General features: G+C 43.3%; 1 protein-coding gene across 1 annotated transcript in view; it reads right to left on the reverse strand.

Moving 5' to 3' along the window:
* MACC1 (MET transcriptional regulator MACC1) overlaps positions 1–17,199 on the reverse strand; it is a 67,264-nt gene that overhangs the window by 13,043 nt on the left and 37,022 nt on the right. Inside the window, exon 4 of the mRNA XM_030201616.1 lies at positions 9,903–10,091. Coding sequence (XP_030057476.1) covers positions 9,903–10,091 — 189 coding nt within the window. The remainder of the gene's footprint in view (positions 1–9,902; positions 10,092–17,199) is intronic.

Here is a 17,199-nt window from a genome sequence, read left to right on the forward strand (position 1 = left end):
TCATAATTTTTATTAATTTTTATATACTTATTACAGAAATTATCATACTGCAAAAGTGTAATACAGTCATTAAATACAACAAATCATCTAAATAAAGACAAATATTGGCTTCCTTAGACCTCAATAGTGGGGAGGCAGGAAATAGTGAAGATATACAAAATCAAAACATATTAGTGAAACTTTTATGGTACCGTCAGTCCCATTTATAATTCTAATTCTATCGTTGTTTAGTGTCTAGAAAAGTCTGAAGCTGATCAGGCATATAATATATGTATTTAGCTTGATTCAACCTGATGACACATTTACATGGGTAAGCCAGGAGGAAAGAACCTCCCATTTCCAATACTTTAGACCTCATAGATAGAAACTTTTTACGTTTTTCTTGCGTGGATTTAGTCACATCCGGATAAAGCCAAATCTTTTGACCTGCAAATTCTCGATTAGTAGATTTAAAGTAAAGGCGCATAACTGCATTTAAATCCTGTTGAAATACAAAGGAAATTATCAATGTCCCCCTTTCTGGTGATTCCTCAATTGTTTGCTCCAAAATGGCTGTGATATTTTGTAGATCAATAGAATTTTCTGTCCCAACTTTTTTCATCGTGCTTGGAATATAATATATTTTATCCAGAGGAGGAAATACTTCTTGGGGAAAATTTAAATTTTCTTTTAGATATCTCTGGAACAGATCTTTTGGAGATTCTCCCAGTATTCTAGGAAAATTCAACATTCGAAGGTTTAATCTCCTATTGAAATTCTCTACCTGTTCCAGTTTTCTTCTAATTTCCATATTGTCTTTTACCACTGCCATTTTGAAATCTTCTGTTTGTTTTGTCTCTCTCTCTAAGGCCTCAATCTTTAAAGTAAAATCTTGTTTTGCCAAATCTAGGGAGCCTTTCACTTCCTGTACATTGAAATTCAAAGTCTTTACCTCATCCGAAGATTGTCTCAAGGTTTTTTCTATTTCCAATAACTTCAGCCAGATCTTGCCCAGGCTCACCTCCGTCTCCTCTGCAGCTGCAGTTATCTTTACAGAGCCAGGCTCCCCTCTGGGCTCCCCAGGAAAGCCCTTTCCGGGCTCCAAGAGAAACCCCGACTCGCTCAAGGCAGTTGCAGGGCAAGGAGGCGTCGTAGAAGGCGGGGAGAGAGAAACTTCTATTTCCTGCAAGGAGGTCGCTTCACCGGCCCCACTCGCTAAGGACTCCGCTCCGCTTCTTCGGGACAATGCAGGGAAGAAGCGTTCCAAACCTCCGCTTGCCGGTGTGGACGTCGCGGGGTGAAGGGGAATCCCCCGAGTCGTCCCTTTACGCTTGGTATGCGGCATTACAGGAAAAAACAGGTATATAATTTTAAATTCCGCAAGCAAAAGGCAGGAGCTCGCTTCTAACACACCTGCTCACGGCGCCATCTTGACACGCCCCCCCTCATAACAAGAGGTTTAAAATCTACATACTTTTTAACAAAAGAATTACAGAAATACTGGACAAAGTCAACACATGCCTGGACCTTATGGAAAACTGGGCAACAACTTTCAAACTCAAATTAAACAAAGACAAAACCAAATTCCTGGAAACAGAGAGTGGGGTTAAATGGGCAGTATTCACAATGGAGACGGGTAGTTAGTGGGGTTCTTCAGGGGTCTGTGCTAGGCCCGCTACTTTATAATATATTTATAAATGATTTAGAGATGAGAGTAACTAGCGAGGTAATTAAATTTGCTGATGACACAAAGTAATTCAAAGTCGTTAATTCGCAAGAGGATTGTGAACAATTCCAGAAGGACCTTACAAGACTGGGAGACTGGGCGGTTATATGGCAGATGACGTTTAATGTGAGCAAGTGCAAGGTGATGCATGTGGGAAAAAAGAACCCGAATTACAACTACGTCATGCAAGGTTCCACGTTAGGAGTTACAGACCAAGAAAGGGATCTGGGTGTCATCGTTGATAATAAACTGAAACCTTCTGCTCATTGTGCTGCTGCGGCTATTAAAGTGAATAGAATGTTGGGTATTATTAGGAAAGGTATGGAAAACAGGTGTGAGGATGTTATAATGCCATTGTATCGCTCCATGGTGCGACTGCACCTTGAGTATTGTGTTCAATTCTGGTCGCCGCATCTCAAGAAAGATATAGTAGAATTGGAAAAAGTGCAGCGAAGGGCGACTAAAATAATAGCGGGGATGGGACAACTTCCCTATAAAGAAAGACTAAGGAGGCTAGGGCTTTTCAGCTTCGAAAAGAGACGGCTGAGGGGAGACATGATACAGGTATATAAAATAATGAGTGGAGTGAACAGGTGTATGTGAAGCGTCTGTTCAAGCTTTCCAAAAATACTAGGACTAGGGGGCATGCGATGAAACTACAGTGTAGCAAATTTAAAACAAATTGGAGAAAAAGTTTCTTCACCCAACGCATAATTAAACTCTGGAATTCGTTGCCGGAGAACGTGGTGAAGGCGGTTAGCTTGGCAGAGTTTAAAAAGGTGTTAGACTGTTTCCTAAAGGACAAGTCCATAAACCACTACTAAATGGACTTGGGAAAATCCACAATTCCAGGAATAACATGTATAGAATGTCTGTACGTTTGGGAAGCTTGCCAGGTGCCCTTGGCCTGGATTGGCCGCTGTCGGGGACAGGATGCTGGGCTCGATGGACCCTTGGTCTTTTCCCAGTGTGGCATTACTTATGTACTTATATCCAGCCCGCACAACCCCACATTTCACCAAAATTTCACAACCATCCATCAAACATACCAAATCGAAACACAACTAAAAAGTCTGGGAATTATTCTAGATAAACTTCTATCAGTGGACAGCCGAATATCAGCAATTACATCAAAATGCTTCAGAACACTATGGAAACTGAGAAGGATAAGAGATTATTTTCCTATAAAATCATTCTGAATAATGGTACAATTGACAATACTATCACAATTAGACTACTGCAATGCGGTTTATGTAGGGTGCAAGGAAAACACACTAAAATCGTTGCAAACAGTCCAAAACACAGCAGAAAGACCTATATTCAAAAAGTCGAAATATAAAAGAGCTACTCCCCTATTCGAAACACTACATTGGATACCAATCAAGGTAAGGCTACTCTTTAAAGCTAGCACCCTCATCTACAAGATACTATTTGGAATTAACTATCTTTAAGAAATGCAAGCCCAAAAACCAAAGGTTATCTACTTCTCCACCTACCCAACTGCAGAAACATAATTTACAAAACCGAACCAGCAACATGGTTTTTACATTGGTTCTAGCCTGTTTAGCAAGCATAGAGTTTAGCGATACATGCAAAAAAGGATTCAGTGAGCTGTTTTCCTGTCACTGTAGCAGCTAACGAAAATGGAATACAAAGTTATTATAATGAGCTAATTACTATACAAATGTGGATGCAAAGCAATGCACAGAAGTAACTCCTACCTTTACCATTTAAAATGTGTACGGGAGGTCTGGAGCTGTCGGTCCTGATAGTTCTTGCAAGTACTCCCCAGCTGCAGGATCCTCTATAGTGGCAGAAATAGAAAAGTCATTGGGTAAGAGGATGGAGGGGGAAGAGCCTTCCTTATTCATGCCTGCGGCTCCTCATTATACAGCAAGGCTGCTGCCACATTCGATCCACACTGCCATTTAAATATGTCAAGTCCCCAGCTTTTTCAGGCTGCAGTGACTGACCTTTCATACAGCCACTATAAAATGATGACATTGCAGAGAAAATCCTCTTCTTCTCAGCTCTCTGTTTTCTCCCCATTTGAAGCCGGCAAAAGAATCAGTTGGACCGCTAGATAACCGAGGAGTAAAAGGGGTGATCAGGGAAGACAAAGCCATAGTGGAGAGATTAAATGAATTCTTTGCTTCGGTCTTCACCAAGGAAGATTTGGGAGAGATACCGGTGCCAGAAATGGTATTCAAAGCTGACGAGTCGGAAAAACTGAATGGGGCAGTTCTACAAACTGAAGAGTAGCAAATCTCCTGGACTGGATGGTATTCATCCCAGAGTACTGATAGAACTGAAAAATTAACTTGTGGAACTATTGTTAGTAATATGTAATTTATCCTTAAAATTGAGCGTGGTACCGGAAGATTGGAGGGTGGCCAATGTAACGCCGATTTTTAAAAAGAACATTATAGAGCATATTCAAAAGCATATATTAATGAGACAAAGCCAACATGGATTTAGTGAAGGGAAATCTTGCTTCACCAATCTACTACATTTCTTTGAAGGGGTGAACAAACATGTGGATAAAGGTGAGCCGGTTTATATCGTGTATCTGGATTTTCAGAAGGCGTTTACAAAGTATCTCATGAAAGACTCCAGAGGAAATTGGAGAGTCATGGGATAGGAGGTACTGTCCTATTGTGGATTAAAAACTGGTTAAACGATAGAAAACAGAGAGTAGGGTTAAATGGTCAGTATTCTCAATGGAGAAGGGTAGTTAGTGAGGTTCCCCAGGGGTCTGTGCTCGGACCACTGCTTTTTAACATATTTATAAATGACCTAGAGATGGGAATAACTAGTGAGATAATTACATTTGCTGATGACACAAAGTTATTCAAAGTACTTAAATCGCAGGAGGATTGTGAAAAATTACAAGAGGACCTTACGAGACTGGGTGTCTAAATGGCAGATGATGTTTAATGTGAGCAAGTGCAAAGTGATGCATGTGGGAAAGAGGAACCCGAATTATAGGTACATCATGCAAGTTTCCATGTTAGGAATCACCGACCTAGAAAGGGATCTAGGTGTCATCGTTGATGATACGTTGAAACCTTCTGCTCAGTATGCTGCTGTGGCTAAGAAAGCAAATAGAATGTTAGGTAGTACTAGGAAAGGAATGGAAAACAAAAGTGAGGACATTATAATGCCTTTGTATCGCTCCATGGTGCAACCGCACCTCGAATATTGTGTTCAATTCTGGTCGCTGCATCTCAAAAAAGATATAGTGGAATTAGAAAAGGTGCAGAGAAGAGCGACGAAAATGATTTATTTTTGTTACATTTGTACCCCGCGCTTTCCCACTCATGGCAGGCTCAATGCGGCTTACATATTGTATACAGGTACTTATTTGTACCTGGGGCAATGGAGGGTTAAGTGACTTGCCCAGAGTCACAAGGAGCTGCCTGTGCCTGAAGTGGGAATCGAACTCAGTTCCTCAGGATCAAAGTTCACCACCCTAACCACTGATAAAGGGGATGGGACGACTTCCTTATGAGGAAAGGCTAAATCAGCTGGGGCTCTTCAGCTTGGAGAAAAGACAGCTGAGGGGAGATATGATAGAGGTCTATAAAATAATGAGTGGAGTTGAACGGGTAGACATGAAGCGTCTGTTTATGCTTTCCAAAAACACTAGGACTAGGGGGCATGCAATGAAGATACAAAGTAGTAAGTTTAAAACTAATCGGAGAAAAGTTTTCTTCACTCACTGTGTAATTCAATTCTGGAATTTGTTGCCAAAGAATGTGGTAAAGGTGGTTAGCTTAGCAGAGTTTTAAAAAGGTTTGGACGGCTTCCTAAAGGAAAAGTCCCTAGACCATTATTAAATTGGACTTGGGGAAAATCCACTATTTCTGGGATAAGCAGTATAAAATGTTTTGTACTTTTTTGGGATCTTGCCAGGTACTTGTGACCTGGATTGGCCACAGCTGGAAACAGGATGCTGGGCTTGATAGACATTTGGTCTGTTCCAGTATGGCAATACTTATGTAAAAAATGCTGAAAGCCATCTGTAGCATGCGCAGAGCAGCCATGCTTAGCGATTGGCTGTTCTGTGCATGCTCAGCTGGCCGACTGGCTTCCCCCCATCACATGCAAATGAGCTGATCACAAAAGCTGCGGCCAGCTCATTTGCATGCGATTCAATTTTGGAATCGCTCTGTATTTCCAAATTGGTAATTTTTACTGAGGTGGAAATTCAGAGCGATTCTTTACAGGACATTTGTGCATCTGGGTACTAATCACTTACATTTGCAAAGATATGGATTAGGATTCTATACATACAGACTGAGTCTGAGATTGTGATCAGCCCCTCTCCAGAAGGGAAAACTGTCAGTGACTGGTGCTTGAAATACTGAAACACAGCACAGTACAGCACAGTTAACCGTATAGCCACACAGATAAAAATTCACTATGAAATGCTAACCTGAGAGGAAACAAAAACCAGCAGTAGTTTACTGCTTCAGCATGGAAAGATTCAGGTCTCTCAACATGCAGGATCTATAACCTAGGCACAGCTTCATCTCTCTTTTTCCTCAAAAGAGCAATCGGAGGGAGCAGGGAAATTCTGCTCCTCCCAGCATTCTGTGCAGGACGTGCTGAATGTCAGGACTCACAGCACAGATCAGCGAAGTGAACGAACGTGCCGGAGAAGGGAGACCGGCCCCTGAAGAAGTCTAAGGCTGGCAGGGGTTGGGGACCCCTGCCAGCAAAGATACCTTGCGGCGGGGGAGGGGGGGTTGAAAGTGGAGGGTGCCGGACTAAATCTGTGGGGGCCCATGCCCCTGTGGCCCCACCTAGCTACGCCCCTGACATAAACAGCTCAAACTGCCCCATGCAATGGAGGCAGAACACCCCATATAGATGAGAAACAACAAATAAAAGTTATTTTGCTTATACCACCATGAGAGACCATTTCTTCTGGATTTAGTCATACAATGATGTGTCACCTAAATCTCAGCTACAGAGAAGCTGCTGCAACTAATAGCACCTCCTTAAATGAAAGCATTACTGATTCAATGTTCTTATTTTTTGAATTTCCTGGGTGGAAATAAAACAATTCAATCAGGTAAAGCAGAAACATTTTCAATTTATACCTAGCTTGGGGTGCTCTGATAAAAAATTTCAAAATGCTGCCCAGGAGACAGACTTTTCCAAATCTCATGTACAGCATAAATTGTTAACACGCATTTTAGTGAAGAAAAAAATATTACTTTTACCAACACTTGACTAGTCTTCAAATTCTGAACATAATTGTGTGCATTTTTCAGTTCTGAAGACTACTCTAGCAGATCATTAAAATGATGCAGCTGCACAAAACGTAGGCAATATTATGCCAAAGCGCTATACAGATGAATAAGTGCAGTATTCAAACTCATTGCTCAAGACATAAGTAAAATGATAAATTGCATAACTCTCAGAATTTGAAGGAAGATTAGATTTTGAAAACATCAGGAAAAGAAAAAGACTTCAACATAGATAAATGAATAGAATAATTTTGCTCTCTGTTAGCCTTTAGGGGCTCATTTACAAAGTTCCATGGCCCAAGCAAGGTTGATTTAACTGAATTACAATACTGTTGTACAACAAACACAATTAAATCATTAATAAAATGCAGAACTTTGAATTATACATACAACAAACCTTAATAAGAGGAAACTGAGTCAAATAGACAGGAATTACCCAAAAGCCTAACAGAACAACAACAAATGGGTTAATATTTAACCTGCAGCAATCAGCATTCTTTCAAAACGCTGGCTGCTGTGGGGCTTTGCAACCCAGATATCCAGTGCCTGTATCTGGATATCAGTGCTGGCTGCGGCTGCTGGCACTTATTTGGGTGGAGATGATATGCAAACTGTTATCCAGATAAAAGTTTGGACAGGCTTTTTGCTGTCGCAGTTTCATCTAGATAATTGCCCAACTTAATATTACCATTAACTGGGTAACTTCTGGCTTTGCATCAGCTCGACCCCTGGATCACCCTGGCACTGTCTGAAAATACCAATTAGTCCCACTCTGCTGTTTGTCTGGATAGCTCCAATTAAATTGGTCAGACTATTATGTCTCATTAATAGAGGGCATCAGCAACAATAAAATCAAATGTATCCCTGCACTATCACTTTAGTCCATCAAACAATTAATGTAACGTTCAGCGCTTGAAAAATTACTTCACAGACCTCAGAAGTGACTAATTTCATATGATATTAACCTCATAACTCGCTTGCATCATCAGTCTTCAAATCATCTACACTTATGTTTCATATATTTTTAATATTTTTAATTACTTGTAACTGTTATGCTATAATGTAAGCATTACTTAATTTAAAAAAGGATCTGCATGCCGACTTGGGTCATATTTCGTGTTCGTCTTGCAGCCAAGATATTAGTACTTTCTTCCACGTGATGTTTTGTACCAATTTAACCTCATTTTGGTCTGAAGTTTGGTGGAATATAAAATTGGATCAAGTGCTTTCCTTTATAATCTGAAAATCATTAGTAGTACAGTCATAATGATTGGTGGAGAACTATTGCTATGGGATCTCTTATTATCTGTAGATTATTGTCAATCACTGAAAGGATAATTCAGGATTGAATTTCTATTTATGGTGGAACTGGGTATACCTAATACACAAATATGAGAACATCACAGATTAACTACTAGGAAAAATTAGATCAATATATGAAGGGTTATATAGGATAACTATTATGTTTTGTATCCGGATATATCTGTAGGTATGGTTTATTTTTTTTTCTTTAATATTGATGTTTCTTTTTCTTTACAAATTCAATGAAGGTTATCTGAACACTCAGTGGATGAAAATAACCAAAAATGAAATGACTGTGTGGTAAATTCCCATTTGCCACGCAACCATTTCGGGGAGGGGGAGAGCACGTACCATCATCCACTGAGGTGGTGGTAAGGGCTCCCATGCAAACCTTGCAGTAACCGGGCAGCATGTAACACTGCCTGATTACCGCCAGGTAATCCCCTGCGGAAATATTTTTTCAATATTTCTGCTAGCGCCATAAATGGCACATGCTGGGGGTGGAACTACCACTGGCATTCCCATTGGGCCAGTGGTAGTTCCAGGTTGCAGCACAGCAACCCTTTAGTAAAAGGGACCTTAAGAGAGAGGAAGGGATAACAAAGATTAGCAGTTGGTATGCATGGGCAGATTGGGTAGGCCATATGGTCAGTCTTTATCTGCCATCATTTTCTACATTTCTATATATATTGAAACATATATAGAAACCCTTCCTTGTTCCTAGCTCTTTAGGCAAACTGGTAGTTCTGATCATTCAAGCCCAGAGTACTACTACTACTACTTAACATTTCTAAAGCGCTACTAGAGTTACGCAGCGCTGTACAATTTCACAAAGAAGGACAGTCCCTGCTCAAAGGAGCTTACAATCTAGTGGCCAATATAACACCCCCAAGTACAGTGGCTCTCAGCCCAATCCCTGGGGGACATTCAGCCAGTCAGATTTTCAGCATATTCACAAAAGAATATGCATAAGATGATTGCATACAAAAGAGGTAGTGAATACAAGACTCTCACACACATATATTCATTGTGGATATCCTGAAAACTTGAATGGTTAGGTGTGACCCAAGGACTGGGTTGAGAAGCACTGCCCTAGTATCTATATGTCCTCTCCCTGTGTAAGATCTATTCCAGCCTGGTGGTTTTGAAATGATTTATTCACTTCTTAAAACAAACCTTTAATCATATAGTAATGCAAGTTTGCACATAACATATGGAATCCAGTCAGAATTTCAAGATTTACTCAATGAATATGCAAGAGATCTATTTGCATGCACTGCCTCCATTGCATCCAAATAGATCTCATGCATATTCATTGGGGAAATCCTGAAAACACGGCTGGGTGAGGGTGAGGGTGAGGTTGGATACTAAGCTTTGCTTTGTAATCCTCTCCTAGTGAAGTACCTAGCCAATCAAATTTTCCAAATTTCCCCAATGAATATTTACAAGACAAAATTTGCACATATTAGACACATTATATGCAAATATCTGTCATGCATATTTACTCTGATAATCCTGAAAACCAGACTGGCTAGGTGTGCATCCTGGAGAGGAAAGTGAGTCACTGTACTAACTGTACACTCCTGAAGGTAGACATCTCATGACAAAGCTAAGCAAGGAAGTATTCAGGATCCTACCTGCAAATTAACTTCTCCACTTTTTCCTTGATGAGGGACTTCATATGCCTCAATTTGTTGTTTTGTAAGCCTGGCCACTTTCTCTGCCAGCTCTCTCCAGCGAATACCGAGCTGGACAGCAGTAGTCAGGATTACTGTGTCCTGCGTAAGACGAGCCACTAATCCTTGGCAATCCATCTTCAACAGTGCCTAGAAAAAAAACAAAAACTATTCAGGCTTTTATGCTGTAGTTCTTTTCCTTAATTATATAATCTGTACACCACCTTGTCCTGCAAGTCAGTTAAGGCAGTATAGTAAATGTTAAATAAATAAATGCATAGTGCATCATTAAAAAAAAAAAAAAAAAACCTTCTACTCTTCTACATAGACCCACATAGGTCAGGAAAATTTCAAATATTTTGACCATAAAACAAAGGCTGTTTTGAAAATAGAGCCGTAGAACTATATTTAAATTTTGTGAAAAGGCAAAATTGACTAAGAAGGTGGCCGGCCCTATGTTGCTCTTCAAGCCCTGTTACTCCAAAGACAACAGAGCATGGTGCTGCTCCAGAGCCTTCAGGTCTTTTCCTTGCCCTTGGACAAGAAATAGATGGCCTTATTGACTAGGGATATAGCTTCTACTCATAGACATATCGCTTGCAGATATATATTTTTTAACAAATCCCAATATCTCCAATTTGAGGTACAACAGAGTTTTAACTTTTATCAGACTAACATTAGCTGCTTTAATCTCAGCCACATTCTTCTCAAAGTCGTCAATCCATAACTAATGGGCAGTAAAAATAAAGCCTCCTGATTTCCAGGCATATTCAAATATCCGGAGATAAAAACAGACATATCTGCTGCAGAATGTTATTTTAACATCCAGTCTTACTCATTCAAGGGTAATTACTGAATGTCTGACAGACAAGGAAATAGAGCAAACCCAGATAAACTATTAGGTCTCACTAGAAGTCCAGGAAATGCTGCACAGAGAATCAGGTGATCAATGATTTCAACCTATATACGGCGGCCAAGAATGGGCACTGATATTTGGACCCAACTAAATTGGCTGATGAGCCAATTAATGGCAATAATTTGGTGCTATTTGACACAAGTTGAATTTGGGTGCACATCTTGCTACACGCTATTCTGTAACAATGTGCGCCCAAATCCCATAGCATGCAACCCACAAAGGGGTGTGGCCATGGAAGGTACATGTGTGGGTCTGGGGCATTCCTAAAAATGTGTGTACAGTTTTATAGAAATACTGGGGATATATGCCCAAATTGGGCAGCAGGAATTACACCTGGTTTCAGCAGGTCTAAGTCCTGGCACCCAAATCTAGACACCAAGATCAGCACTCATTGCTATTCTATAATGGACACTTATCTTAGGATAGCACTAAGTGCCAATTGTTTTTTGTTGGCACCTAATTTTGAGCACCATGTCCTGAATCTTATGTTCTTGTGGCTCTCTGATGATGCAGCTGTTCTGCTAGGATTGAGTTCTAATCTCCAACTGATCAGGTGTCATTGGTTTGTTTCTTTCTGTTGGCACTGCAGCATATATCGAATGGGGATCCTATGCTTAGGTTTGCAGAAGCCGTCTAAGGCCTTCCCACTTCATAGAGCTCTTCCCTAGTTGGTTTTGCTGAGTGGAAAGCCCTAACTCTAGTTCCGATGGACAGATTCTGTTTCCTTCCTCGGAAACATATAGGCAAACTTTTTCACGTGCTCAAGGTAGACACCCTGGTAAAAGCTGTCACCAAGAAAACCACTATTCCACTGGAGAAGAATTAGCTCTGAGGGACTCCATGACAAGAAGGCAGAAGTACTGCTCAAGAAGGCTGTCGCCTAGGAGCTTGGGATTCAGGCATCAGTCTGTGGTGGCTATGTACCATGGGTGGTTCTTTGCTGTGTGCAGCAGCTTCCAACTTGGATGTACTATTTGATCTAAATCATGTCCACCCTTAGTCAGTAGCAGCTGTGGCAGATACCTGTCACTGGCTTTGGTTGCAAAGTTGGTCAGCAGATTTGGCTTCCAAGATTTGCTTGAGAAAGTTCCTGTTTCAGGGCTGTTCGCTCTTTGGTGAGGACTTAGAATAGTTTGTTAAAGATCTAGGGGATGCCTCATGATCACTGGAAAGTTCAATGAGAGGGGAGAGACAGGACACAGATAAGAGATGTTGGGCATGGAATAAGAATAGAAACAGGGATACAGGGCAGTGGTGGAAAAGGGGTGGGATAGGAACACTGAGGGGCACTGCTGATCACAAGGGTAGGTCTAGAGAGGGGTAATGCTGAATATAAGGGGGGGGATAGGGACACTAAAAGAGCAGATGATGAACATGGGGGGAAGATAGGCATATGGGAAACGAGGAAAGATGCCCCCTCCTTCCCTTAATTCTGTTTCTGGTATGTTTGTGAAGTCTTTCCTGTCTGAAAATGCAGTTCCTTGTCATTTTAATGTTTTTTTGTTTGTTTTAATTGCACATCACCTTGTCTTGGCTGATAGAATTTTGAAGATTAATCAAGTTTCATAAATAAACATAAATCTAGCCCTAAATGCCAGTGCTGCTGCTTCTTGCCTCTCCATACCTTCTGGAACAACACGTTACCACCTGCCTGGCTGCAAGTTTACTCCGCCACTAACAAATGCAGTGGCAAAAGGAAAGAGCCTGGTGTGCCAAGTCAGCAGCCAAGCACTTCATCAAACACCAGAGACCCAAGTCTTCCTCAACACTGTTCCAGAAGCTGTTGCTCAGGTGGTCTCAAAAAGTATTACTTATTAAGATTATATATCACTTTTGAACAAATTCACATGAAGTCTCCGCTGAGTCACCAACTTGTCAAATGTCCCAGCAAGGGATTCATCTCCTGCAACACCAACTGTACACCAAAAGACCAGTCTCCTAATCCATAAACACAAATCATCATATTTTTTGTGTTCCAACTGTTTCTTCCTCCAAGCCTCTTGGGGCCCTGTTTACTAAGCTGTGCTATAGGTGCGCAAGCATTTTTAGCGTGTGTTAAATATTATTGTACTCTAATGCTAGCGACACCCATAGCTAATTTTTCGCACATGCTAGCACACCTTAGTGAACAGGGCTCTTAATCCTCACTTCTAACAAAGCTGCAGCAGCAAGCTACTATGAATAAATGATTTCTATTAAATAAATGCTCCTCCAGTGTATTATTTTTCAAATTATTACTACTCACCATGGTGCTTGAATAAGTGTTAGGTTAATCAAATCACACCAGAAAATGAATCAACAAGACCATTGCTCACAGAAAGAAAAATGCAAGACTCACATATGCTACTAAGTAGTGTGGTTTTTAAACAGTATAGCGAAGATACATACCTGTAGCAGTTATTCTCCGAGGACAGCAGGCTGATTGTTCTCACATGTGGGTCGACGTCCGCGTCGGCCTGGGAATTGGGCGGCATTTTGCAAGCAAAATATTTAAAAAATGTTTTGCCAGAGTCTTCTGGTGCGTGTGCAGCACGCACTGCGTATGCGCGGACTCATTTCCCGCCCGCTGGGCAAGCGTGCCTCTCAGTTAAATCAAAAAGAATAACAAACTAGTAACAACTCCAAAGGGGAGGTGGGCGGGTTTGTGAGAACAGTCAGTCTGCTGTCCTCGGAGAATACCTGCTACAGGTATGTATCTTCGCTTTCTCCAAGGACAAGCAGGCTGCTTGTTCTCACATGTGGGGTATCCCTAGCAACCAGGCTCACTCAAAACAATGAATACTGGTCAACTGGATCTCGCAATGGTGAGGACATAACATAGATTGATCTGAAACCATAAACCACTAATTGAGAGTACAGCCTGGAACAGAACAAAAATGGGACTAGGGGGGTGGAGTCAGATTCTAAACCCAAAACAGATTCTGCAGCACCGACTGCCCAAACCGACTGTCACGTCGGGTATCCTGCTGGAGGCAGTAGTGAGATGTGAATGTGTAGACTGATGACCACGTTGCAGCCTTGCAAATCTCCTCAACGGAGGCTGACTTTCAGTGTGCCACTGACGCAGTCATGGCTCTAACATTATGAGCCGTGACTTGACCCTGTAAAGTCAGCCCAACCTGGGCATAAGTGAAAGAAATGCAATCTGCTAGCTAATTGGAGATTGTGCGTTTTCCGATGGCAACTCCCCTCCTATTGGGATTGAAAGAAACAAACAACTGGGCGGACTGTTTGAAGGGCTTCGTCCACTCCACGTAAAAGGCCAATGCTCTCCAAGGTATGTAAACTACTCTTCACCAGCCAATCGTCGAGATAAGGAAACACATGCACCCCCAGTCTGCGTAGCGACGCTGCGACTACAGCTAGGCATTTGGTAAACACTCTGGGTGCAGACGCCAGGTCAAAAGGCAGTACACAGTACTGAAAGTGCTGCGTTCCTAGCCGAAATCAAAGATACTTCCTGTGAGCTGGAAGTATTGAGATATGGGTGTAAGCATCCTTTTAGTCCAGAGAGCATAGCCAATCGTTTTCCTGAATCATGGGAAGAAGGGTGCCCAGGGAAACCATCCTGAACTTTTCTCGGACTAGAAATTTGTTCAGGGCCCTTAGGTCTAGGATGGGACGCATCCCCCCTGTTTCTTTTGCACAAGGAAGTACCTGGAACAGAATCCCAACCCTTCTTCCCCGGTGGAACAGGTTCAACCGCTTGGGCTGTAGAAGGGCGGAGAGTTCCTCTGCAAGTACCTGCTTGTGCTGGGAGCTGAAGGACTGAGCTCCCGGTGGGCAATTTGGAGGCTTGGATTCCAGACTGAGGGTGTATCCTAACCAGACAATTTGAAGAACCCACCGGTCGGAGGTTATAAGAGGTCACCTTTAGTGGTAAAACATTAACCTCCCCCCCCAACCAGCAAGTCGTCCGGTACGGACACGTTTACTGAGGCTATGCTGAACTGGAGCCAGTTAAAAGCCCGTCCCTTGCTTTTGCTTTGGAGCCACAGTGGCCTTAGGCGCACGCTGTTGATGAGAATGAGCGCACTGGGACTGAGCCTGGAGTGTACCTATGCCTAGCATAGGAATAGGGAGCACTCCTCTTCCCTCCAAAAAACCTCATAGATGAGGAGGTAGTAGCAGAAGACGCCCGGCGGGAGAAAGAATCCATAGCATCATTGTGCTTCTTGAGCTGGTCAACCAGATCCTCTATTTTCTCACCAAAAAGTTTATTTTCCCGGCAAGGAACATCCGCCATCCGCTGCTGGACCGAATGATCCAAGTCAGAGACACGCAACCATGAGAGTCTGCTCATCACTATACCCTGGGAAGCGACCCTGGATGCTACATCAAAAGTGTTGAACGTACCCCTGGCCAGGAATTTTCGACATGCCTTCTGCTGCCTGACCACCTAGCGAAAAGGCTCGGCCTGCTCCGGAGGGAATGCATCAACCAAGATAGACAGTTGCCTCACCAAGTTCCACAAGTGGATGCTCGTGAAGAGCTGGTATGTCTGGATTTTGGCAGCGAGCATAGCGGCCTGATGCGCCTTCCTCCCAAAAGAGTCCAAAGTTCTAGATTCTCTGCCTGGGGTGCCAAGGCATAGTCCCTAGTATTCTTGGATCTTCCGAGAGTGGAGTCCACCACCATGGAATTGTGAGGTAGCTGAGACTTCATCAATCCAGGCTCCCGTGAATCCGATACTGGGATTCAGTCTTTTTCGGGATCACGGGATTAGACAGAGGGAACGATCAGTTTCGTATAAGGACTTCCTTCAGTACATTATGCAAAGGAGCTGTTGCAGCCTCTCTAGGCAGAGAAGGATAATCCAGGACCTCGAGCATCTCAGCCCTGGGCTCATCCTCAACCTCCATAGGGAAGGGACTAGCCGCACCTATTTCCCAGACAAAGGAGGTAAAGGATAGACTCTCCGGTGGAGAAAGTCTCCTTTCCAGTGAAGGGGAAGGATCAGAAGGAATCCCATAGGACTCGTCAGAAGAAAAGTACCTGGGATCCTCCTCTTCCTCCCAGGAATGCTCATTTTCAGTATCGGACAAGACATCCCTCAGAGCAGTCCGAAACTGAGCCTGCCTCGACGCCGAGGAACGACGTCCTCAATGGCGGTGCTGAGAAGTTGATGGCCGCCTGGACTCCGGTGAAGCTTCCTCCACCAACGTCGAAGGGGAGTCGACCTGGGTGGCAGGCGGAGGGCCAGACGCCACTGCAGCAGATGGTATGGAAGGCGCAAGCACCCCCGACACCAAAGCAGACTGGCACAGCAATCCTTCCAGAAGCTCTGGAAGCAGGGCCCTGATGCGCTCTTCGAGAGCCACCGTCGGACAAGGCTACAGGGTCGGTACAGGAGCCGGTGGCAGAATCTGTCGAGGCTCGGGAACAGGTACGGGGCTGCCAGAAGACCGACACATCGGCACCTCCTGAATAGAGGGGGAGCGATCCTCTCAGCGCCGACGCTTCTTGGGTGCCAATTCCCTCGACACCTCGGAGCTTCCGGCACCGTGTGTCGAAAGAGAACCATGACGGTGCTTCTTTGCCTTCACTCGACGCCCATCATCGAGACTCCTCAGTACCAAGGAGGACGTGGAATCCTCACGCCTCCTTGGGGCCGGGACCGACCTTCGGCCTGCATAACAGGAGGCCTCGAGGCAGGTGGAGACCCACTCAATGCCTCACTGCTCCCAGTGCAAACAGGTCTTTCAGCAGCCATTACCTCTGCTCCCGATGTCGATGCTTCCCTCGAAGTCGATGTCGAAGCTGCCGACCTCGGTAGCAATGTCGATGTCGAAGGACCGGACCGAGCCCCAAAAAGCTTTTCTCACTGGGCTTCTCGAGACGCTTGGGTCCTTTTCTTCATACGAAGACACAGACTACAAGCGGCTGGGCTATGGATGGTCCGGTTGCACCGAGTACAACGTTTGAAGCCGCTGGGTGTCTTCGATGACATGGAAGGAAAAACTGCTTAGGCAAAATCAAAAGACGCGATTGTGCCTGTTAAAAGAAAAAAGGGCACAAAAGAAGGGAACAACCCAAACGCGCGGCTGGCTTAACAAAGGAAACTTTAAAGGGGGACAAAAAAAATAAAGGAAACTACGGATATCTTTTGGGGTTTTTTTTTTTTAACGGTAAATTGTTAAAAGATAAGAAAAATAAGGCAAAAAAGCCACAAAACAGATGAAGACTCTTCCCGGGCCTGAGAGGAGCGCAGAAAAAACTCTCCCGCACCTCAACGCGGAGAAAAGAAAACAGAGGCACGCTCATGCGACGGGCGGGAAATCAGTCCGCGCACGCGCGCCAGAAGACTCTGGCAAAACTTTTCTTTATATTTTGTTTGCAAAA

Source organism: Microcaecilia unicolor, chromosome 1, assembly GCF_901765095.1.
Source record: "Microcaecilia unicolor chromosome 1, aMicUni1.1, whole genome shotgun sequence".
NCBI lineage: Eukaryota > Metazoa > Chordata > Amphibia > Gymnophiona > Siphonopidae > Microcaecilia > Microcaecilia unicolor.